Consider the following 25,439-nt stretch of genomic DNA (forward strand, 5'->3'; position numbering starts at 1 on the left):
TGAAGGTCTCAGGCTTCTTCAGTGCCTTCAAAGAGGGCGCTTGCTAGCACCAGCCAGCAGGTTGAACCTGGAAACTAAGCAGGTACAGGGAAACACTAAGTGAGAAGAGAAATCAATTATAAGGCAGAAAGAAAAGTAATAGGGCTGAAATGTTTTGATTTCTTGCTTTTGTACTTAGCCCCAGATCTACTTTGAAATAATGGCATGGATGCAAAATAACTTTTCATGCTTGAAGGAGAAAACAAAAGCAGGAATTATAGAAAGTGTTGAGAAAGCAGTGATCTACCAGAAAAAAATTAATTTCATAAAATAAATCATTTAAAAAGACATTCTTTAATGTGCCTGTAAATATACCTACAGTCTGCATTGATTTAGTAATAAATGTAAACATGGGTTTATTCACTGCAAAATTCTGACCCAGCTGTTCCACTGTGACCAGGCTTCCACAAAATGTTTTTTTCATGGTTCAACTGGAAGTCCTTGGTATTTAGTGGAGGCAAATTTTGAGTTAGATCTAAAGTATGGGTTTTGAAGGATTTGTGCTTCTGCTTAGTATGAACTATATATGTCTGTATGTGCACGATGTGTTAGTTCTTATGTAAATGTGTGAGGTTTTGCAGAACTGGATCCTTGATATAGAAAGGAAGAGCTAGAACCAACAGAACCAGCTCTCTTTTCTCATAAAATTATGTTGATCCCTTTTGTTGTCAGGGATAAAATTGTCACTACAATTTTTCGTTTGGCACAGTACCTTATCTATTTAGATAGTCTTTGCTATGATTTATGTCAAGGCTCTTTCTGAATGGTGCAGCTGGTTCAGAGTATTTAACATAGAAGAGAACCTGGAAGACCAAGACCCTGTTGTGCTAGGTGCTGCTTAAGGATTTTGAGTAATTGTTTCCCTGTCCCAGAAACCTCACACTCTTTTGCTTTAAAGAGGCTGAACCCCTTTTAGGAAAAGGGGAAATAGTGTCTTCTCTGTTACAGCAGCAGGGCTAGTCATTTAATACCTTGATTTATAATAGTGTTGTAATCTAAATAGGAAGCAGGTGGAGTTACAACTGGGTATGATACTTCAGATATTAATGGCTTGGCTTGGCAGTGGAATTCTAAAGCTGTATATACTATTTCTGTCTTAATTATGCATTCATTAAAAGCTTTTATACCCAACAGAATAAAGTAAATATTGTTTGATCTCTGTAGTGTGCTCCCAGACTGTAGATTTGCACAGCAGGGTCTTGATAATCTGAATAAATTGTATTTCCCCAAGGAGTTTATCTTTCAAATAAGGTCATAAAGAAATGCATTCTTTCCCCTTAGTTCTCCTTGTGCTTTTTCTGCTATTTATAACATGGAGCAGAGGAATAGAGGTTTATTGTAGTCTGCTGTGTACTTGGTTATGATTAACTCTAATTTATCAATCTGTTACATCCTTTTCTGTGGCTTGTGCAAGGCAATTATTCTTTAAAGTACAAATGAATAAGGATAGACTTGGAAGAAATTTAAATACAATGTTTATATCTATTTTTCCTGTTTGTCAGTTTAGCATCTCTCCATATTAAAATGCACCTCTGCATTAAAATATGGACAATGTCACTTCATTTATTTTGAATATGTAATATTGTTATCTTTCAGATTATGCTTGTTCAGAAAATTGATTTTTCTTTTATGGGGATTTTAAACATTAGCTCATTGTTAAATTGGCTTAGCATCCAAAGGTTGATACTACTGAATCAGAAGTCCAGTAGTGTAGAACAATGGATCCTCTTACTTTAGGGAGAGGGGAGGAAGCTGGGGAATGTGGAATAAGTAGCATACCTATAATCAAAGATAGCTTCTCATTTCAGAAGTAGACACTGATAATTTGGCCATTAAATTGTTTTGAGTTTCCTGTGAGACTTTAGAGCTATTTCAGCTGTAAGTTGTAAGATCTGTATATATAAACTTACACATATTTTGGTAGTCTGAATGCGTCTCAGCAGTGTAATGTACATCACTTTAGAAGAGATATGATCACCACCTTAACTCTCTTCATCTCTTAGTGACAGTTCTGCTTGTGTTCATATTTCATCCTTCAGTTCATAAAAAGGAAAAGTGGCATGTATTTAAAAGTTTATAAAAACAAGATTAAAAGTTTCAGTAATTTACATAAGGCTGGTTTGTACTGTATCTTTTTAAAGCAATACAGTACCAGAAGAAAGTTGCGCACAAATTTTAGATTTTGTAGTTGCTCTTTTAACACAGTATAATAAAACCTGTGGAAAACAGAGGCTCTTATTCATGACCATACCTCAATTTCCTATTTAGTGACTTATTTCATTTTTAAACAAGTATTTAAATTCAATTAAGGGTTTAGTTTGACAGTCTATTAAAATCCGACTGAGTCGAAAGTGATTGCTTTGATACTGTCTGATAGATTTTTTGGTTTTTTTTTTGTTTTATTTGGGGGTTTGGGGGGGGGTTGGGTTTTGTTGTTTTTTTTTTTTTTTTCTTACTAACTTACACACTGCAATTTAGTCTGCTGCTCTGAAAGCCATACCATGTATGAAGAGTGTGGTCATCTGATCTGTGATCTACATGTTGCAGTCTCAGTGTGACAGTTTTTCCCTCTAGTATCATCACAGAGACAGTAATGTGTAGCACTATAATTTAGATTCGAATATTGGTATGACAGTCTGATAATTTTCATTTGTAAAAGTTAATGCACTACTTGCTGCTTTGGCTGTGAAACACAAACCTGTAGATCAGCTCTAACCTCACAAAACCAGAAAGGAATGTTTCCGATTACAGGCCGGGACCCGTTTTAACAAAAAATATACCTGTGATATTCACCAAGCAGTAAACCATAATTCCAGCAGGTCAGTAACATGTTATGTTAGGTAAAGCATCAAAAATCACCTGAAGCTTATCTATCAAAATAACTAAACAAATAGACCCCCATAATAAATAAATAAAGACATATAAATAAGCAAGCATCAGAAATATAAATTAAAATAATATTATAAATAAACAGCTAGTGAGAGTTTATTTATCCATCCATAAGTAGATTTTGCCTCTTCCACTGTATGGCAGCTTTCATAAAAAACTTCAGTTAGTATTGATTTGAGGGGATAGGGGTGTTTGGGGGATCCTAAAAAAATGCCCAAACCAAAAATGAAGGCTTACCAGCGTCTTTCAGATATCAGTGAAAATGTAAAGATTTTTCAGGGGAAGACAGCTTTTGTGTGTCAGATTACTGTTTCTCTCTAATGAAGAAATATTTTATTATGCTATCTCCAGTATTGTCCTCTTCTAAAGTCCACCAAAAGCCATCTGTTCTCTTCTACTGCCACTTAGTGGGGTTCAGTCAGGTCTGTGTCTTGGTGGGGCTGTTGATCCTCAGATCACAATACTTGATTATCTGTTTATTTTTCTCCTCCCCACATGCAGCTGTTGACTACAAATAGCTTGGTAAATATACACTGGCCTCTTCTAAGTTACTTTCTGGATGTTTGTCATTCATTTAATTGGGGAGTTCTTTGGAAGGATAGTCTTCCAAACCAGAGACAATAAACCATAGTTATTGCTTGTTACATGCTGTGATATTTACTTCAATTATATTCCCAGGCGTTGTTGCCACCATTGCATAGCCATCACAGAAGCAGAGGTGTGAGGTACCATCTTTGATCTACAGATATTAAATCACTGAGCAAGCACACATACTTCTCCCACAAAATTCATTCTTTTTTCTATCTTTCTGCAATTGAGGAAGATTCATCCTTAACTCCTCTATGTAGTGTGGAGAGGACCTGGCTCTGAAATATCTGTGGCTTTTGGGATGATGGCTGTTAGGACTTGGCCTGACAACAAAAGAAATTTCTCTTTGTTCTTTGAAGAAAACAATGTGAACCTTCTATGCAGCAGTTGAAGTAGATAATTAATAGGATTTCTCTTTGGTGTAGAACTCTGCTGGGGAATGTGCACAGACTAGGAGAATGTGTAACAAGCAGGAGCCTCCCCAGGAATTTGATTCACTTTCCTCCAGTAATGACTCCTCTAAGCAGGTGAAAAAAATTCTTTCTCCACTCTCCATTGCATATGCATAAACAGCTCCACAGTCATTGGGACAGCCACCCAATTCACACGTTCAAGATGTAGTCCATAAAACATTCCAAAAAACCCTCTCTTCGCACTTTCCCATCTTCCCTGTTGCTCTGCTCTATCTGCCAGCCGCGCAGCTCATTTGACATTTACAAGATTTCTTGTCAGTTTCATTTGGTGCTGCCATGCCATCCAGCAGAGCAGTGAAAGTGAAATTGACTTAATTTAGTCTGTTTCTCTTTCCTGTTCTAGTCCCTATGTTAACTAACCAGCAAAGTGAAACTGACGAGACTTCTTGTCAGTTTCGCATGTGGAGCTGGTCAAGGAGGAGGAGGCTGATAGGGAGCAATGCGGTAAATTGGAAGATGAAAACCAGGATTGCGGAGGACAGAGGAAGAGAAGTGTGAGCATACAGCAAGATACATACAGAGAAAATGGCTAAACATGCTGAGATGTCCTGGGTGCTACTCCCTAATACCAGAGGAATTCTTGGCCTCTCCCCTGAAAGCAGCAGTATGCTCTAGAACAGTAGTAGTTAGCTGTCCAGACACTGATTTAGAAAGGATGCCAAGATGAAAACATAGCTTGTAAATACAGGTTATCTGCCACCAGGATGGAGAAAAACTTCCTGCCCTGAGTTACTGTAGCTTTTGTCTCTGCAGATTTTCTACTGCTAGACGGAGGGAGAGAAAGTGTACAAAGCCAACATCCACTATAGGTTGATGTCAGTGGTAGGAAAAAAAATGTTTGTTCACTGAAGATAAATTTGTATGTAATAAAATGTAGCTCAGCATCTCATATTTTGGGAGGTTTCATGGAACTAAAAGTCGCATTACACAGTGCTCTGGCTCAATCAAAACTGTAAATAATGAGCAAACAATTGCTCTGTAACAGCCATTGTGGTTAACAAATACTTTTTTTTTTTAATCCAGTTGTTAACTGCTGCAAGCTCTTGTCATACAGTGTAAATCATGCTAGTTGATTATATTATGTACTAATCCATATTTCTTACAGATGCTTTATGCATATATAACCTTGCTATATAAATTAGTACTATTATATATATTTGCATATATATATGTGAACTGGTAACATACATACATTTTAAATGAGGCTGTGCTAATTAATTTCAAGTTATTTTGCCTGCCTTCTCCACAGCTCCAAAAAAATAACCTTTTTTCATTATTTGAGACCTGTGGGGATTTTTCTTCGCTGTTTTGTTTAGGGTTTTTTTGTGAGACACATTTTGTTTGCTTCACCCTTTTAGGAATTAAATAGTTTTAATTACTTGGACCTGTATAAGCTTGCAGACCTCTTCAACCTCACTTTGCTGGAGAATGCAGTCGTTGACTTCTTAGTAAAACATCTCTCTGAGCTATTGAAGAGTCATCCGGAAGAAGTCCTGGCACTCCCATACCATCTCCTTCGAGAGGTTTTTAAAAGTGATAGACTCACTTCACTCAGTGAAGAACAAATCTGGCAGGTAAGGATACTGGTGAATAAGCAGAATGCGTGATACTCTATAAACCATAGCAGTAATCTGTTGTTTTGAAACCCTGGAGCAATCTCGAGGGAGAATAAGCACTTGAGCAAAAACTGTGAATAACAACTGAGGGAAATTTTTAAATGAAATTCAAAAAACGTTGTGTTGTGTTAATGCAATTAGTTTGTTTGAAAGATAAATTTGTCTTACTGTTTAACTTGTGTTGCTCAGATATGGCCAGAGATTTTCTTCCAGATCCAAGTTTGTTGGTGAGAAGAGGAAGCTGATGCATGTAACTCAGTTATCATCGCTCCTGGTGCGGCTAGTGCCACAAGTCTGGTGGCAAACTTGTTTCTGTTTTCTCTCCTGTTCACTTCAGACAAATTTAGCTGTGTAACTTCAGTTGTCATTTAAGTTGTTTAGGCCACCACAAGTGACTTTCCTTCAAGCAAATTAGAGAATCACCATGCAGGTTGTTCTGCTCAGAGGTGAGTGGAGGCTTCAGCGGAAGGTTTGCAGCAAGAAGCTGGAGATGGTGATCATTTCCTTTTAAAAAGCTGGATCTAAAAAAGGGCCAGCTTGCTAGCCGTAGAATATTAGTAAAATAAGAGCATTATGTTGTGACCTTTAGCGTGTGTGTGAAACCTAATATGAAAAAATCATGTGACTTGTAAAGAGAAACATAAAAGCTAAACTAAGATCTATCCTTGGAAACTTTCCCACCATATGTCTGTACAAATTGCAATTCATGATATAATGAAAGGACATCAGTATAATGTTGGTATTTCAAGGTAGAATGTAACCTGCTTGAAAGAAACCTGTGATTTCTTTCTAGGAACTGGGTTACATTGGTCTAACCAAGAAGACTGCTGTATATTTGAATCCCTGATTTCATTTATACGCCACCTTTCTTTCAAAGTGTAAAACGTGCTCATCTGGTGGACTTGAAGCAGTTCAGTTCAGAATTTCAAGTTCAGTTCAGGAAGTGGGGCACTTCATGTTCTTTGGATGGATAATGTCATGCGGGAGCAAAATATTTATTCTTAAAAAACCAAAAACGTAAAGTTAAGCTCTTCAAACCACAAAGACAGTATGCAGATGTAACTTAACCCTGCAGTCTGGTGACTGGCATATTTGCTCTCAAAACGTTGAGGTTTTAGATTATGGTGTTTTTTACAAAGATTATATTTTCTGCAACTACTAATGTAAGTTTACACACTTTCATGGCTCTATTCTCTGGAGGATGTCTGTGCAACAGAACCTGCAGGACACTAACCGTGATGGTGGATTTGGTTTGGGTTTTTCAGGCACAATGCTTTGGAGTCCTAGTTCATTTCCCTTTATCAGGAAAGGTTTTGATGTACAAGTTCCCATGTGGGACATGGCTGATTGACCAGTTGGGGTTTATCATAATTTCTCTGCAGAGTCACTGAGATCTCCTAGCTACATGTTTGGGTATACTTTTGCCAGTAAAGTTGCTGCAGAAAGAGATACAAGGATAACCTAAGGCCAGCTCAGTAATGAGCAAGCCTATCCAGAGTAATATTGTCTCTGTAACCTGCTGAAACTGTTTGGAAAGTAAGAGTTTTCACAACTTGTGTCATTGCCTTGTCCTGCCGGAAGAACTCAGAAATAATTTTCTTAATTGTGTGCACTCCAGTCAATGAACACTTCATGAGGCAAATATGATAAATCTTCTGTTCCTGTTTCAGGGTCATACAGAGGAGAGATACTTGTAGGTAATGTGCTGCTTTCCGAGTGTCAACAAACTCTCCACACTGTCCATTTAAGTGTTATCATAATTGCCTCTCTAAAGGTTACTAATGCTGTTCCAAAAATTGTTTTCAACTAGTTTTCTGCTGCAGGCAAAAACTATGTGTGTCTTTTTAATTCTGTCTGTACAAGCAGGAATAAATGTATATTTATAAATATTACAGGTCCTCAGAATGAATTAAAAGACGCACATAAATATTTACCAATTTAGACATTCAGAAGGCAATAAGAAACTGTTTTTTTCTGGCTTTATCTTTGTAAATGAGTAATTCCCTCGTAGTCAACCCAATAGAAGAAAATCAAATCAGACCAGCTATATTGCCTCAAGTGTAGTTAAGTTCATCATTTTTACTAAGGTTATAGTGGTAATGCAGTATACCATGGAAGAATCTAATATTCAGCCCAGGGTGAAGATTGGGTATGCCAGAGGATTAGTGTCAGGGTGCTTTATAGAAGTGAAACTTGATGGACAGGCTGGAGACAGATCTACAGAATCTCATTAAATTGCTGAATTGTTCATTACTGAGCACTCTCACTGTAATAAAGTGCTCATTGACTTTGACAAATCCCCATCCCATGTCTTAAGGAAGAACAGCGAAGCAAATGGTGTTGGGAAAGCTGGAGGAAATTGGCACAAAGTGGGGCAGATAATAGAAGAGCTGATGAGGGGATGCTACCATTTGATTTGTCTGTTGTACCTGTAACTAGTGTGGCGTGTGGCTTCCTGCACACACACCTGTGCATGTTATGATTATATGAATTCAGTGTGTCCCTGAGGCACCTTTGCTAGTAGGGCCCCCATGAAGCCCTAAGCACAAATTAAAGCTTCCCTCAGAGAAGCTGGAAAGGGTGCTGCTGTCTGCAGAGCACAGGTATTTTCATTAGTTTAAATTCCTAGTGTCTACTGGGTGATTTGATCCTAATGCACAGAAAGATTAAGACAGTTATTTTAATGTATCAAAATATGGACACAGTGATGCTTGAATGTGGTTTAAACTGAAGTGACCGAAGCTCGTATCTGGTACGTTCTGTGTTAGACCAATTCACAGCTGCCCAATTTTAGTGAATAAAATGAAACATGACCTCGCAAAAACCAAGCTTGAGAAAGTTAAACAGGAATATTAATGGCAGTAGACTAGGAAATGGATTAATTTAGAATACTACAATAGACTACAATATACTACAACAATATACTACAATATACTATTCTACTAACGTAGAATGCTACAATATACTACAATATACTACTACAAAATACTACAGTAATTCCTTTGGATTCATTAAGAAAGTTGGAGGAAAAAAAAGCAAATTCTTTTGTATTTTTGCTCTTCATCATGATCTGTGCAGCATGCTTTGTTTTACCACAGGAAGCGGTCATGACAAAACCATAAATGTCTAGTTTATCATGAAGTGAAAAGTGAGTCTTTTCTAATTGGCCATTACTAGAAAGGCTCATTGGCTCTACTTTAAGGAAGCAGATGAATTCCTTCCCTTGATAATTGAAAAAGTAGCCAACCCTCTAAGATAAAACATGTTCTCAGAAATCTAGCAGTAGAGGGTTCTTGTAAGAACCTTAGCAAGTAGAAAGCAAGACAAAGATTTAAGTGAAAAACTGATGTTAGCCTTAGTTGTAATAGTTATGTCTTATCATGTTTGTTATTAAAAACTTCAGCATCATGAGGCTTAAATAGTCATATTTCAAGGATCATCATAATAGTTACGGATAGAAATATCTACTGGATCATTCTGTCTCCCAGCTGTACATTGATCAAATGCTACTCTATTAAATAGTGCACTTGATACGCAATGAGCTCTCGAATCATATTTGGCAAAAAAATCTTAACATGAGATCAGTATAGACTAGTTTCTTCCTTCTCTGCTACTGGTTATGTAAGTGTTTAAAGGATTGATCAATTTTAGTATTTGCTAATACATCTCCTAAAATTAAGGTTTTCTTGGTGGCGTTTTGTGGTGTTTCTTTTTTTACTTTGCCACATAATTCAGTTTCTTTGTAATCAACTGATAAGCAAGCAGTCTAAGAAAAATTGGTTGATAAATCTGCATAAGTAGTTTATTATTCAGCCAGAAATTATGCAACTATATTGTGTCTTTTCCAGGGCTAAGCTCCCAAGATATTCCAGCCCTGTTCACTTCCTTTTGTGCGGCTTGTGAACTTGTGTTTATAAAGTAGATATACCACATATAAGAGAGTCACCCTAGTTATTTCTTTTGTTACCATGGATGTGACATGCAAAATCAGACTTGGATCTCTGTATAATAAAAACATCTTTGCTTGAATAAATAGACAAATAAGACGGGAAGACTAGTGTTACAAATTGATATGAGTTTCTAAAGATTTATTTAATAAAAATAATACATGTATAAATTCAAGTTATTAGAGTCCTGTTTACCCTTTTCTAAGAGAGAATAAAGTGCCCCATTTTCAACTGCCTTTGCTTATTTTATTTGAGCTCCATTTTGAATCTCTTGGTGGCCTTTGTGGAGGACCAAAATTATTCTCCAACAGAAATCCCGCAGGGTTCATTACTATAAGGCTCATCACTATAGGAAATAGTGCAGCATATACATTATAGCAGGCTGTAACAATGGAACAGTTCTCTGCTGAAGGCAGGCCCACAGACATGTTCCATATGTCTCCAGTGATGCCCACATTTTCCTATGCAGCACAGCAATTTCTAAAGTGGGTTGTCATGTTCCGATACAAGCTTGCCATTCCTTCAGTGCAGGACTTGATTTTGTTGTTTTTTTTGCTACAGAGCAATTTTTAATATGGAGAGAGCAAAATTCATGTTTCTCAGGGGTATATGTATGTTTTGATGAAATGTGGACTGTGTGCCTTGCTAAACGTGAACTTAAGTTTTACTGCAAAACAAATAATGACATAAAATAGTATGTGAAGTAAAAGCATCTTGGTAATCAACGATGTATTTAAACAATATATTCGCCTTTCACTGTTCAAGAAATAAGCATAAGTACTGTCTTGGGCAATAACTGATACCCTGTCTGGTGGTCTAATGCTTGTCCCTAATGAGTATGTACCCTAAGTAGAAAACTACCATGTTAAAATATGGCTGTCAGCCTCTCATCAGGAGAGGCATGGGAGGGGAAAAAATGAGTTTGATCATATCAAGGCTGAGGTGAGTTGGTGAGGCTATATGGGAAAATTAGCATGTTGCCTGTGCATTTTTTGCTGTGTTTTCACCCCTTTTTTTCGTACCCTTTTCATGAGCAGTCTGCATAAAGTGCCAGAGAGCCACCCTCGAATCCCAGTATCCACTGTGCTGGATTGGTGATGGTTACACTGTGTATCGTGACTAGCTGCGAGCTAGATTATATAGTTCTGCTCAAATAAAAAAAGTGTGAAAACATAACCTATGATAGAATGTAGGTTTCCTTTTTCTAAGGCTAATCCTCATAATCGCAGGTATCTCATCTGGATCGACTGTATGCAATGGTAATAGTCTTCACAGCCTTTCCAGACTATTTGTGTGGGATTCATTTTTATAAACATGGGCATGTGGGGTATTTTTGGGAGGACATGCATTATATATAGGGGAGGCTGGCAGTTGTGGCACAGGATCTGCAAGGAGATCAGTGTGCACTGGAGCTGCAGACTAGACAGGGCTCATGCAGGCTACAGTGGATTGAGGCAGTGGATGTAGGCAGCTGAACCTGACATTCTGCTCTACTGATGTGCTCAGGTCACACACATTTTTTCTGATACAATTTCCACATCATTTGTAATAATAATGACATTTTGGCTTACAGTGAAAATGAATGCTGCCTCTGTTGGCACTGTCCCTTTGCTTTATGAAACACCTTCCTCCTTTGTCTGCCTTAATGTAAACCTAATGGGCTCTTAATCTTGTCCTTTACAGTAAAGTTTTGGGAACTTTATATATGCTTTTGTTCTGAACTTTTGAAAGTTTCTGCCTGTTACTTCTTGAATGTTAGCTAATCTTGTTACTGTTATTTATCAAGTATAATAGTATAGAAAGTGATTTTCTATATTAAAGCTAGGTTTATGTTAGGAGCAACTGTGTGTTCTTAAAATTTTCTTTTTGATACATGCCAGTTCCAATCAGAAAACTTGATTATTTTGCTGGTGTTGCTTTGAGCAATAGAGAATTACTGGAGGGCATTACTTTTGCCTCGGTGTCCTACAGTAATATTGCTTTACCTTGTTTATCCCAGATTAACTTCTGAACTGCACAGAGTATCCCACTAGTGTTTAGGAAGGCTGCTGTGCCCACAGATCATGAATTTAGGTCACTTCTGCAGCTAAGCAATAGATGTATGTTTTGATTTAGAAAGCCAAAGAAGGGCACCAACATGTGCACGCAGCAAGACCGCTTCTATGATACTGCATTCTGCATTTGAATTAGTCTGTTATGGTGGGGTCTGCATTGACTGTTATGCTCTTTGTGGCGCTGATCTATTGGAGATTAACTGAAGTATAATTATATTAATACACAGGTGTGTGGTTACACAAAAGTAAATTGCTCAGGCTGTTGTGAAAGCCTTTCCTTATTTGAAATATACTTCCATTTTCAACTTAAAGAACAACATAAATGAAATCTAAAACCTACAGATACGATGGATGATCAAATGAGGTGGTCTGTTGTTACTGTCTTAATGTCTCCCATTCAGAGATAGCAATGTTAGTAACCTCTACTCATTCAAAATCTAAGTAAAGCTGTTTAACACTGTTTCTGATGGACTTAAGTTTGTGGAAAATGATAGAAAATTAGAAGCTCTTTTGAGAATTCCCAGCTCTGTATTTCAACAAGTTTTTCTTTGGGAGCTGGTAGCATTACTCTATTTGTAACTATGGAGACAAAGAAGATGAAGAAAGAAAACTGAATTCCAGGTTGTCTAAACCCCTATAATTTATCTATCAATATGCTAAGATATCTAGAATCCAATTTTGGGGTTAAGTACCTAAATCAAATGTGTAAAGTTAGATGAAGTAAATTTGTGTTTGTATGTCTAGATCTGCTCTTAAATGGGTTAGTTCTGTGTAACTCCTGAGATATGACTAGCTGTTGTCCATTGCTGTCACTCCTGTCCTGAAACCAGGACACCTGTGGCTCCAGAAAGGTGAAGAGGTAAGGAGATGGAAAAGTAGTAACACTCCTGCATGTCATTGCTTATTCCAACAGGGCAGCCCTTGGCAGGTTCCAGATGTGTGAGTGAGCTGCAGAGCTGGGGGATTCCTCGCCTTACGACAAAGGGGTCCTTATACTTCTTTGATCACCTTGGACTCCCTCAGGTCAGGGAGAAACGGAAGAAACTACAACAAATGCATTTGTCAGAAAGATCTTAAGAAACCTCACTGTCAGGTGGCTTCCAAGCTAGAGGTCTGTGTAGGAAAGTAATGACAGATCGAAAGATCAGTCTCTGAAGTGAGAATCTGTGCTGAAAAGCTTTCAAGCTGCTCCTTTAGGGTGGAGCCTGTTTTAACATTTGTGTGAAACCATAGAGGTCTGAATTTCATGAGGTTCACCTTTTAGCAGCTGCAGTTGTTTCAGGTTGCTTCAGATGTTTTAGTCGGTTTAGATAATAAATACATTTGTTTTAATCTTGTCATAGAAAAGCTCATAATTTATAGCATACATTTTGGATATTAAATGCATTTATAAGTGTGCTCTGAGTCTTTAAGTCTCTTTTTAAAATGAATAACATTCTTAGGACAATTAGTTGATTTTGAAAAATTAACTTATCACTTAAAAATTAATGAGTCCTTCATTAATCTGAAGCCCATCATGTGGGGATTAAATCAAAGTCAATACAATTGACATAATTAAGAAAATGTTACTTGATTAAAAGGGAAGCTATTCTGTTCTCAAAAAAGCTGAGTAAGCTTCAGCTAGTGTACTTGCTTGTTCTTTTTGTATTTAAAAAGCAATGGGGAAAAGATACCTGTTTGTGAAAAATCAGCCAAAAGAAGTACCATACTCCTAAAATACATACGTAACTTTGTTGTCCTGCTGTCCTCTGAAGCACGTTCTTCATGGGGTTTGAGAAGGCAGAAGTAAATTGCTGACAGAAAAAGGCCTAGATGTTCCCAGTTAATAGTAGTGGGACCATCCATGCTAAAATGAGGTTCCAGCAGCAGTTCAAAGTTGAAGAATCAGGTTTACTAATGTGTAATGTGGACTTCAGTGGCTAATGTTTGATAACTGGGGGGAGTGAAGTGGCTGGGAGAAAGTAGGGGACACTCGGATAGCTTTTGTCTATGAGAGCAAACACTGTCCTTGTCAGAGGGCTTAGTCTGTTGTAAGTGTTGGTGATATCACTTGTTTTTAAAAAAAACCCCGTAACATAGTAACGTAAAACCACCTAGTAATTTCACTTGTTAAAATTGACCTCAGTGATTTTATAGTAACATGGCATGTTGAGAGCATATGAATACATAAGCCAGCTAAGGAGAGTGTGTACTCTGATGCACGTTTTTGTGTGTGACCTATGGTATTAATGACATACAAGTCCTGTATAGCTGTTGTCAAGATTATTATAGAAAATGATACATTATTATGTGATTTGTTGGATTTGCCTATTAAATCCATAGAAAATTATACCCTAACAATAAGGAAGAAAGGAATAGGAATCTTTCTACATTCAAGAAACATTTAGACTAATTTCCACATGGCTGAATTGCATTTTTATAGAATTTTGTGCCTATTTCATTCTGTAACAATTTTTACTGATGAAAGCTTTTAGATTCTCTGTCTCCATAGAGAGCCACTCCTAAAATATATTTCAGGGGGAAAAATAACAAGTGAGGAATAGCAATAAAAATTATGTGTATCGGATGGTGAAAGATTGTCATTTCCACTTATAATTATGTACCAGCAAGTTATTTTAATGTGGCTATGTAAAGTTTCAGTGCATTTGATGTCAGCCTGAATGTTTCCTCTAAAAATGAAAATGAGCAATTCTCGATTTTTAAGTGATGGCTGCTGTGGAAGGAAGGGGGGAGTGTCTCTTCTTCCACCTCCCATGTGCTTTGTCCTCACCCTGTTTGAGAAAAGAGAAATGCCATCATAAACTTTGATCTCCTTAAATGGGAATCAAGTCACAGTTGGGAGCCCTAGTTAGAGAGCGGTGTTTATGAAGAGATAAGCTTCTTTTCATTGCAACTTCAGAAAAACATAGCAGAGATAAAGCACATGGCAGTGTCGGTTTGACCATCATGACAAATGATGGAGGGCCTGAACTTGAGCATTTTGTGATGCGTTAGAAAATGGATGGCAAGAAGTTGTTACCTTGGAGCTTCTTGCCCTTTGATCCAGTTATTAAAAACAATCATATATATTAGGCTCTGTAGGTTTTAGGAACCAAGAAGCTATGTTTTAGGAATGTTTATGATTCAGACTCTTGCTTCCTGTTTCTAACTGTCTATGGCTGAATCTGTTTGAAAGGAAAAAGTGAGGTTCTGTGTCTGGGTGCCATAGTTTTGTTTTGGTTTTACTGCTTTGCTTTGGATAGGTTGTCACCCTCCACACTCCTTTCTGATGATCTTGTTAAAACAAAATTTACCTTGATTGCAGGAGCAAGTAGAGCCTTTCCAGTGTGAGCAATCCCAGCTCATTTATTTTACTTGTGCACACTCCCAGGTGTGATAGTTATTCCAGTGCATAGGAAAATAGTGGTTGTCAGTAGTGGGGTAGCTGTAAAGTGTGTTGCAACACGGAACACACATAGCTCATAAAAGTTTTAAACACTCAGTTGTACATATGGAGTGTCATTCCTAGGGATTGTACTGGGCCTTGATCGTTCTTTCCATCACAGCAGAATGAGGTGTAAAAAAGCACATCTGTAGATCTGCCTTTGTAGAGGAAACTACTGCATTTTTTGAGGACTTGATCATGTAAGAATGCATTTCTCTTGAAGCATAGTGCAGGATAGTTTGGTCTTTGCTGCCCCAATCAGATTAAGGAAAAACACAGCCTACATAGCGATGTACTTTTCAGCTGCAAAGGTATCTCAAATACTTTTGTCAGGTGATATTTAGGGATCTGTTTTGTCCTCAGTTTCAGATACTTGCATCTCACTAGGCTTCAGTCTGTGGCATGCAGCACAGAAATCTCCAGGATTTTGGTAGCTGAGTAAAGAGACTCTGTTGTGGACAGCTTGAGGGAACAAAAGATCCTGTTTGTGTCAGCTGTACCATTGCTGTCTTTTGTCATATCCCTTAATTTTTCTCTCTCTTAATTCCCATGTTGGGAAAATGGTTGAAATGTACACTTTTCTGGGAGAAGCTCAACTTTTACTGCTTATAAATTGCTTTGAGATACTTGGAAGGAAAGCGCTGTATAATTTTGAAGTTCAGATTCCTCAGAAGGTGTAAAATGGCAAACTTCCATGAGCTGTGATAATTTACAACAGCTGAGAGTTTACCTTCTGTCCCTACCTTACTTCACTTAGAGCTTGAGTAGATTAAAAGTTGAAGTTTTCCATTATAGTAACTCTTTGCTTTAATATAGTATGATTCGTTACCATATAAAATGGTATATATTAATGTAATTAAGCTAGCCTTTTGTAAAGCTGTTTTTTGATCATACTTAAGTTATTGCAAGTCTAAAAAGCTGAAATATTTTAATTGAGGTTAGTCAATGTCTTCTAGGTAGATTTGTGTCTAGTCTAATTTCCAGTAAATATAAGAAACAGTAAAATAAATGCATTGGATAAAGTGTGTAAAAGGAGTTAATACGGTTTTGAAAAGTGTACATTCTGTTCTTATGATAAAACTGATATTTGCTGTGTGTTTCACAGGAAACACCTACATAAAAAATGAAACTAATACTGTCTGACAACCTTTTTGATAAAATAGTGTCCCTTTTGGGAAGGCCAGTGTCATTATGTGGCACCAGGGAGCAAGGAAGCTTGCAGAAAAGCACTGGACTGAGAATGCAATGGACTATATTTGGTTGGTGGAGAGTTTGTCTTTGGGATGAAGAATGGTTCCCTTCCTCACAAGGATGCTGTGTGGAAACATTTATTAAAAATTTCTGAGATGGAAATACAGCTATTAAAACTGTTCCTAATAGAGCTGTTTAATTATGACAAGGAAATCTGCCAAAGACATGTAGGCTCCTTGTACCTGTTGAAGACCTGTGAAGACTGTGTCTAGCACTGAAGATTGTGCTAGACAGTATCTTTGTCTAGCATCCCTGTGAGGAAATCGGGGAAGTGGTGATTGATGCTTTATGGCTTAAATGCTTTAAGAAGATAGATCTTACCAGCACGTGAGAAAAATTCAGGAGCATTTTTAATACATTTTGAATCACTTTAATGCCATTAATTTTGATAAATATTTGCTATTAATACAGCTGCATTATGTACCTCTATTTTAATCACAGTATAGTATCATGAAATGCATCATTTGTGCTGCTAGGCAGACTTGGGCCAACAGCTCTCTGCTTGGTGAAGGTTATTCAGTGCTGGAAGATCAATGGAATGTGGCTTACAGACTGCAGGGCTGGTTTTCTGAAAGTTGGAAGTTGTTGGCTTGACATCATGTGGATCCCAAAACAGCAAAACTCCCAGCCAAGAGTTTTTCTTTACCAGACCAAGAACTTCCTAAAGTAGTACTCTGGACAAATCCACTGCAACTTCTGCAGAGACTAAAAGGAGATCAGAGGACACACTCTTTCATTCTTCAGATCTAATGGACCTTGGGGTTCTCTAATCTTCCTTTTGGGCCATGTATTTCCTGAAGTCATAACTCATTTATACTTGACTTCCCTCTCTGTTACCTGAGCCTATTGTCTGATCCCTCTGTCTTCCAAACCCTGTCCATCTGTGAAGCTGTGGGTCTGTGACAGGATGCCAGTGATTATGGTTGGGTCTATTTTATCTTTCCTTGCTTTCCTCAGAGGTACAAAGAGGTTCTTTTGATTTACTTCACCTTCTGTACAGTGTTGTCATGAGGATGGTAAGCCATGTGCCTGGAATTGGGTGAGGATGGGAAGCCATGTGCCTGGAACTGGGTGAGGCTGGGAGGAGAAGCGAACTGTAGCTGAGGAAATGCAGGAAACTTGAATCTTCCATTCTTTCCAAATGTCTAAGCAATCCGCAACTTTTCTTCTCCTCCCCCCTTGTTAATTTGTGAGGCACTCTGATTCTGTGCTGATGAGTATGGTAAGAAACACCTAGTGAGATCGATTAATTTCCCATCCTTTAAAAAGTGGGAATGAACAGCCCACCAGAAAACTAAATATTGATGCTGTCAGTGGCATGATAATTGGTCTCTGCTTTCATCTCCAGACAATCCCTTGCTTGGATTCCATTACTCATTCTAAGAGGGAAAAGGTTATTAATGCACTGTTCTTTAATTTTTTTCTTGTGTGTGTGCGAGAGAGAGAGCAGTAACACAATAAATACATTGGGTAAGAGACAACATTTGCAAGAGATCCTTGCCCAATTTTTTTGAATCTTATCATGAAGAATGTGAGCCGTGACAAATTGTTCTGCTAATCAAACAGTACTGAAAGGTTAGGTCATTGGAAGTCTTTAGTCATTTTGTGCTTTTCAAAAGTGAATTTGTTAAAATTATGCCGAATACCCACTTAAGCCTGGGTTGAAAACCCTACCTGTGTTTTATAACTCTGCACTGTCAGAACTCATAATAAGTCAAACATTCTTTCAGAGGTACTCATAAGGGAGAAAAAACCCTGTAAATTTAAGAGTAATTTCAGATTGTAAATGAAAAAGAGAGGCACGACTGTTCATTTGCACCAATCATGCCTTCCTTTCATCTGCTCTGATTAGGCCTGGTGCCGTTTCATCAAACTACTCCATCACTGAGCTGTCACTCCAGTAGTCTGTTGATTGAAAACAATCAGGGCTCTGATGGCACAATTATTCTGACCCTTTAACTAGAGGCTGCTGTGATAATGAAAGGTTGATTATGATAGTTTGTGCCTCTTTCAGTTTGCCAAGAAGGTTAATTTGGGCATCAGACGGATGTTTAATGGGCGTTTGCTGGCTACACTGAGGTAAATGAGAACGTGCAGTCTTCGATATTGCACGGATATAGTTTGGCTGTCAATCATTGTCATTTTGAGTTTGTGCCTCACAGTCTGGAAATCACATTTTATTTTTTCCTTGGGATTTAATTTATTCTGTGCCCTGAGGAAGTTCTTTCACTCTGTGACCTTCACAGTAGCTTTCTCTGTCTCTTTTCCCTTCCCTCAAATGGAGCCCAAAGGCATAATACATCTAGAGGAACATTTTTCTTTCATTTTTCACATTAAAAAAAAAAAAAAAGGAAATCTAAAAATCCCTGTTTATCAACTCACCCTGAACAGAGCAAATGTTTTAATTCTGATTGTAAAATCAGAATGTGCAAATGAAAGCGTGCCTGCTTCCTAACACAGTGCCATAGAGGGGGCTGCTTATGTAGACACACATTTGTAAAACTGACAAACAGGTAATTTTAAAATGTCTCTGTGTAAAGAGGGTGGGGGATGGCAGAGCTTTATTTTCACAGGCTACACACGTATGCCTCAGCTCGGTGCCTTGTAAATATGGTCTCAGTCACTGTACTACAACTTTTTGAATTGAAAAGTCTCTCTTCAGGGTTCAGGGGCAAAAGGTATTTCATTGCTGATTCAGAGATTATTAATATTTACTGTGTTCAGATTGAGAGAATCCTATGCATAATTTTGTAGTTGTTTGGCTCAAGGTGCAAAAGAAATGCAAATACCTTATAATTTTGATAGTTCTACATGCAGCTCATTACAGTCTTATTTTTATGCACATTTTTAATTCAAAATAAAAGAAAAAGATTTCCATCTTTAAGGCTCTCCTGCATCTAGGCTTGAGCCACTTATTTTCCATGCTGTCCACAACTGTAAAGTAGTATCTGATTGATTCAATTGCAAGGAGATTGTGCTATATGGTTACTTACTAACTTCTAAAAATGTTCATGTGCAACTCATGGCTTTGAAAAAGTGTGTCTGTGGTTGGTTGGTTGGTTTGTTGTTTTTTTTTCCCAGCAACGATTCTTCACCCATATGTTTTTATTCTTAAATGGGTGATAGAGACCAACTAGGTCCACTTTACTTAAAATGTCCTTTGTAGTCTCTGAAGAGACAGAGGAGGACTAAGACCTTTCAGAGATCCAAATTCAGGCCCTTTGTAAAACTGCATTCATTTTGAGGAGGTGGAAGATCCTCCATAGCCTTCAGTGGGCTTTGGTTTAGAGCTTTAGTAAATGTCCTGGTTTATCCATAGATTCTGCTCCTGGACTTGAGATTTGAAGAGCCAGATGGTACTGCCAATAGCCAGCTGAGAGTGACAGCAGTTTTGTGGCAAGACATTCCAGTCTGGAACACCTAAGGCTTGCTGAGTTAGATAAAATTCAGCTAAAGTTGAAATCGTGTATGAGTTTAGCTCCAAAATACATATTTCTAGTGTTCATATACTGAACTAGTTAAGTCTAGGTTTTGCTTTTTGAAGTTTCCTTAGTGCCTTAGATTGCTGTAGCTATCGTGTAGCTTTCATGACTCTTTGGCTTATTTATCAACAGGAGCAGTTCTATAGCATTTTCCAGTATGCTATACATATATACAAAGATATTAATTTGATTTTTTTTTTCTGAAATGTTTTTGCTTATGTTAAGCACAGAAGGACTGCTCAGGTGAGATTTGTGTTGAAAAATGTTCTTTCTCTTTCCCTAGTATATATATCATCATCAGATCGTCATGCAGAAATCAGACAATACGTGTTGAATATATCTGATCTCAGTCCAGGAAAATGCATTCCTCCACTTGTGTTTCCATATTTAGAATTGTCTTTTCTCCTAGAATGAGACTCTTCACTATGTTACTCTATTTAATATTTCCATTTGCTTTAATGAAACTGTGAATTCATTGTTGTGAAACTTTATAAAAATTAATGTTTCCTTTTCCTTGTTGTTGCTAAAAAAAACCAAACTCAAAACCCCTCATTTTTCCCCCTACTGTCAGTTTTTGGCTTCATTTCAGTTATTGGGGACCTTAGATGGTATAAACTAGAGTAGTTCCTTTGCAGTCTGTGAGGCTACAGCATGAATACATCAACAGAAGAGCAGACCAAGATAACTTCACTGGAGTTCCCATGACCCTTGCCTCTCACAGAGCTCAGGCTTAGAGAAGCATTTTGTCTCAAAGCACTGTGGACAGAAACTTTCCCTGCCACTGAGTTTATGACTTAAAGCAGTTTCCAAGCAAACCTGGGTCTAAATGAGTATGTAAAGCTTTTTGCACTCACAAAGTAGCTTGGCTTTTCTGGTTAGCAAACTTGCTGTGATGTAAAGTGAAGATCTGGTACATTTCCTGGCAAAGTGGCATGAGAAGGATTGCAGGGGGATGCTGAATGGGCAAGATACAGGCATGCTGGGCTCTCTTGGTACCTGGGATAGCTAGCAGCCCAAAAGATCAGGTAACTACTTACTGCACGACTTATCTTCAAAAGGAGTGAAACTCTTAATTCAGCTTTAATCTGTGTCCTCTCTGGCTGTGGCATGTGTGTGATACATGCATCATTAACAGCAGGGAGGAAGGCTCATGTTCCGAGGCTGTGTGAATTGGACTGTTGAAGTACCCTGCTGGAAGCAGAAGCAGCTGTTGGAAATGCAATGAAATCGCAATCCAACATGCAGGTGTGCTTAGAAGTATGCTCTAACTGTGCCACAATATATTTTTCCATCTGTTTTCTGCTGTTTTGAGAATGTAGTTCGTTGCTAAATCAAGTAATGTAATGTAACCTTGGAGAAGAAAAATCCCTTGGGTTAAGGCTTTAGAGTAAGAGAATTAATCTGATTTGAAAATCCTGTCCTTCTGAGGGTCTACTTTTGTCATTTGCTTAGTTTAGAAGATGAATATGGCAAAATGTATTATTTATTAAAGTTGATATAGGCACTATGCTGTAGCTTCCTATTTTCTCACACTCATACATTAAAATTAATAGAAAAGAAGCTTCTAACAGTTTAAACAGAATTTGCCTATATGGCACCAGGAGTAGGAGTCGTTCCTCATTTTTGTAAATTATTTAGCAGTGATACAAATCTTTAAAACCTCAAAATTGTGGGTGGTCTCTGGTGGTTTGTTGTTTTTTGGTTTGTTTGTTGTTTTTTTGTTTTTTTTTTTTTGCTTGTTTGTGTTTTAAACACAGTTATGATTTCAAGTACTATTGTTATCTCCTTAGAGAAGCCTGAATGTCTTTTCTTGCAGTGTCGTAAAGTGTATAATGGCTTTGAGTTTATTTTGCCAATACTGATTATAGTTGCTAATCACTACTGCCAGAGAGGCTAAAAAATATATCCTGTAATTAGTGTGTAGATGGGGGTGAATTTGAGGGTTTCTATGTGGACACCAGGTTCCTAAGTCTAGATTAAACAAAAACTGAGTAAAGGTGGTAGAACTTGTGTTGATAAATATACAGGTGTTTGCTGATATGTTACATGAAAGTTTGCAAATCTGCCATATGTTCATGGGTGTTGTATTTCCCTCCTTTATACTGAAAGAAATTTAGAATTGTACTACAGTCTATCAGTGACTATTTTTACTACAAGCAAAAACCTTGAGAACTGAATTTTCATTCTTTTGAACTTCTCCAGCATTGCAGTAGCTGCCAAACCATCCAATGACTAGAATATCACACACAGAGATAACTATATTTTTCCATGCCTCCACAGTGTGAAACACCATGTTCTGCTAGGGAGCACTGTAAAAGTGCGTGTTGCATAACAAATGTAGAAGCCTAAACCTCAGTTTGAGTGTCCCTAAAACCATATGAGCTGTTCCACAGCATTGTGTCATAATTTAGGAGTTGGTCCTGTATTCCATGAATATACATAAAAATACCTACATTTGTAGCTTAAATTCCTAGCCATTATTATTAAAGAATTTCCCCAAATTAATTTATGGCATTTAAAATCAAGTAGCAGTCATTGTTATCAATAGCAAGACAAGGAGATGAAAACATTATAGCTTTTAGCTCTTAAGGCCTTTTCTCTGCCCTGTAGTGCCAAGGATCCGGTGTGGGTCACACGGGGTACTGTTGTCAAACAGTAGCATGAGTTGGGCAGGAGCTTCTAATCACATTGTCATTCCCAGACCTCAGATGTCTCCCTAAGACCTGGTAGAACCTGCCTACTGACAGACCATCCAGGTAATAGTGATTTGGAGGCTTCTTAGCCCCACTTTCTAAATTATTATAGTAAAATGCAGTACTGCACTGCAAACTGGTCTCGGACAGATAGTCTGATAAGAGCCACTAGCAACCTACACAAAAGACAGCCTGGAATTCACCTTTTCCCTCTGTGTTGCAGCTGCTTGTCAGAAGGGAGAGATGGAACCAGTGTAGACCAAAGATACCTCTAAGTTCAGCATGTAGAGGATTATAATTGTAATTGTAAATTGCAATAAACTTAATTGTGAAAGATTCAAAAGTTTTCATAAATGTGCAGGACAGATGAGTGGGGATGAAATAATGTAGGAAAGGATTGAGAAAGTTTTGGTTCAAGACCGGGAATAGATTGTACATCTTCTATGAGTGCCACCAGAATCACTTTGCACTATCGTTGTCATGGTTTAGAAATTCTGTGATTTTAGAGAAACATTAAGCATTATTGGTTTCAGTGAAACAATTTTACAACTCCAGGAATATTCTCAGTGCAGACCAAACTCAGTATGAACCAAGTTGCTTTTGCCCAACTTCATGGAGCAGAGGAAATGTAATGCAACATCTATCCCTTCTACTGCAGATCATCACACATTCTGTATGCAGAAATGAATGTAGATACTGTGTCTTTTTATGTAGTGTTGCTTGTGCATTTGTATAGTATTTCTTGGGGGGTAGGAGGTAGGACAATAAAGAAAAGAGGAAAGATGAAGTTCTAAGATATTAGCAGGCATTACTGTTGAATTTCCTTCAAAAGCCTTATGGTTATCAAGACCTGGTTTATAGAATCACAGAATCATAGAATCAACTAGATTGGAAAAGACCTTTAAGATCATCAAGTCCAAGCATTACCCCAGGACTGTCAAGTCCACCACTAAACCATATCACTGAGGGTCTCATCTACATAGTTTTTTAACACTTCCAGGACTGGGAAGCTTGTTCCAATACCTGAAATCCCTCTCAGTAAAGAAATTTTTTCTAATATCCAATCTAAATTTTCCTTGGTGCAGCTTGAGTCCATTACCTCTTGTTCTAAAAGAACAAGAGTTTACAAATGTTTACATTGGTGCATGTGTTTAAGAGTCTGTAATACCTTTGAAGAGTCTGTCATTATAGCACAGGTGATATTTCCATGATGCCATTTTATATGTGAATGAAGGCACAAACTATAAGGAAAATAAACTAAGCTGCTGGATGCAGGTGTTGACAGATAAGAACTCAGGTTCTGTAAATTGCTCTCTTTTAATACAGCAACTCACACCTCATTCAGTTGGTATGAATTCATTTAGGGTCTTCATCATGATGAAGGTAGCTGGAATTTCTCTTTGATTTCAAGTGTCTAGTCAATGATGAAAGCTACAGGCTTCTGAAGACTTTGAGGAATGATTCACAGGGCCCAAGGCATGGAGGAGGGAGTTGCCTAAAACCACTTGGTAGGAGACAATTGATCTGGTGGACTTAAAACCTGTGAATATAATGCTCAATGATTTCAAGTCCATAAACACTTTCAAATGTATTTAATTGACACCTTTTTTACTAGCAAGTCTAAACACATATAGTTAATGCACATTTTGAAATTAAATACATTTAACTGTCTGAACTACTGTTGCAATTTTTTATGCCCTCATTCTTTGTTTCACAAGGGTTGAACAGAACAGTGAAGAAAAAGTGTTTCAAATGAATCTTAGAAGGTGGGCTTAGTTTGTTGGCTTCCCTCTGACAGAATACAGAAGTAACGATAGATTTGATGGACTACACATATATGAAAGTCATGAGTAATAGAAACCTTTCTCTTCAGCTCCATCTTGTGACATTCCCATGAGCAGTACAGGGCAGTAAGTTTTAGCTGAAATTGTTGTTACTGCACAGCTAATTCGGAACTCCTGCTCCACAAGTTCTTTGACAGGATGAAATGAATTATCAAGTAGAGGAGTCTGTCTTCATCCATAACTAGTTAACATCTTTGTTAATGACTTGGATGAAAGAAAAATATGGGGTTTATGGATTTGGACAATCAGAAGGTGGAATGGTGTTCGTGCAGCTTTTAGTTAAGATTGAGAATGATCTTGACAGATTGGAGCAGTGGCCTGAAATAAATAGTGTAGAATCCAGTAATGGCAGAGAAAGCATAATGCTTTGTGGGAGTCCAGCAGAAAAAAAAAAAGAGGTAGAAATGATACTCAGCCATAAGCTTAAATGTGAAGCAGCAATGACATTGTGCACTGGGAGTCTTGTGTAGTGATGTACAGACAAGAATGGCAATAGATTGTCACAGTCAAAGAGATCCTTCTAATCTATTTGTTACTACTACAGCCCTAAGAGAAAGTTCACATCCAGTTATCTGCAGCAGACACTAAAGAAAGAGGGGCATTTTCCTTCAATGACGGAGAACTGTAAGCCATGCAACAGAGGTTTAGAAAAGGTGACCCAACATGGACTGAGATACTTTTTCATTCAGGGAAGAGGAAAGTGCAGCACACACATTAAAATGCATCAAAGATGGAGAAGGAAAGGAAGGTAACAAACTAGAAAATCTGTATGAGGGGATAGGTGAGCATGGGAATGGTTTTCCCTAGGAAGTGTGGATATCTTCATCACTGGACATTTTCAGTAATAACTTATACAACAGTTCTTAATGGTTTAGGCCCTTCCTAGCCTCAAAGCCTGGTTGGATTTGATATACTTTATGTAATTTAAAAACTATGTTTAATTTTGGCTATTAATACCAGCTGTAATTGCTGAACAGTTTTAGAGTCTTTCCTTGCTGCTTCCTGTCAGTCCCAACCAGTAGAGCCTCTTCTCTGCTTAATTTATGGTCTCTTTACACCCCTCTCCACTTTATGAATGAAATAAATTAAGAAGAAAAAATCATTGAAGGATTCAGTATGCATTTTGTTATATTCCTTCA

General features: G+C 37.7%; 1 protein-coding gene across 5 annotated transcripts in view; it reads left to right on the forward strand.

Moving 5' to 3' along the window:
• KLHL32 (kelch like family member 32) overlaps nucleotides 1-25,439 on the forward strand; it is a 124,267-nt gene that overhangs the window by 80,435 nt on the left and 18,393 nt on the right. For 3 of the 5 annotated variants that reach the window (XM_057410820.1, XM_057410823.1, XM_057410821.1), the window contains exon 6: nucleotides 5,348-5,563. The exons of 1 other annotated variant lie outside the window; for it this stretch is intronic. In XM_057410820.1, the coding sequence (XP_057266803.1) occupies nucleotides 5,348-5,563 (216 nt within the window). Of the gene's footprint in view, nucleotides 1-5,347; nucleotides 5,564-5,986; nucleotides 6,194-25,439 lie in introns of those variants that run through there. One more of the 5 variants, XM_057410824.1, reaches the window with a different exon arrangement.

The sequence above is a fragment of the Pezoporus wallicus genome, unplaced genomic scaffold (assembly GCF_028554395.1).
Source record: "Pezoporus wallicus isolate ANWC-B61680 ecotype Strahan unplaced genomic scaffold, APGP_CSIRO_Pwel_v1 contig_747, whole genome shotgun sequence".
In the NCBI taxonomy this organism is placed as follows: Eukaryota; Metazoa; Chordata; class Aves; order Psittaciformes; family Psittacidae; genus Pezoporus; species Pezoporus wallicus.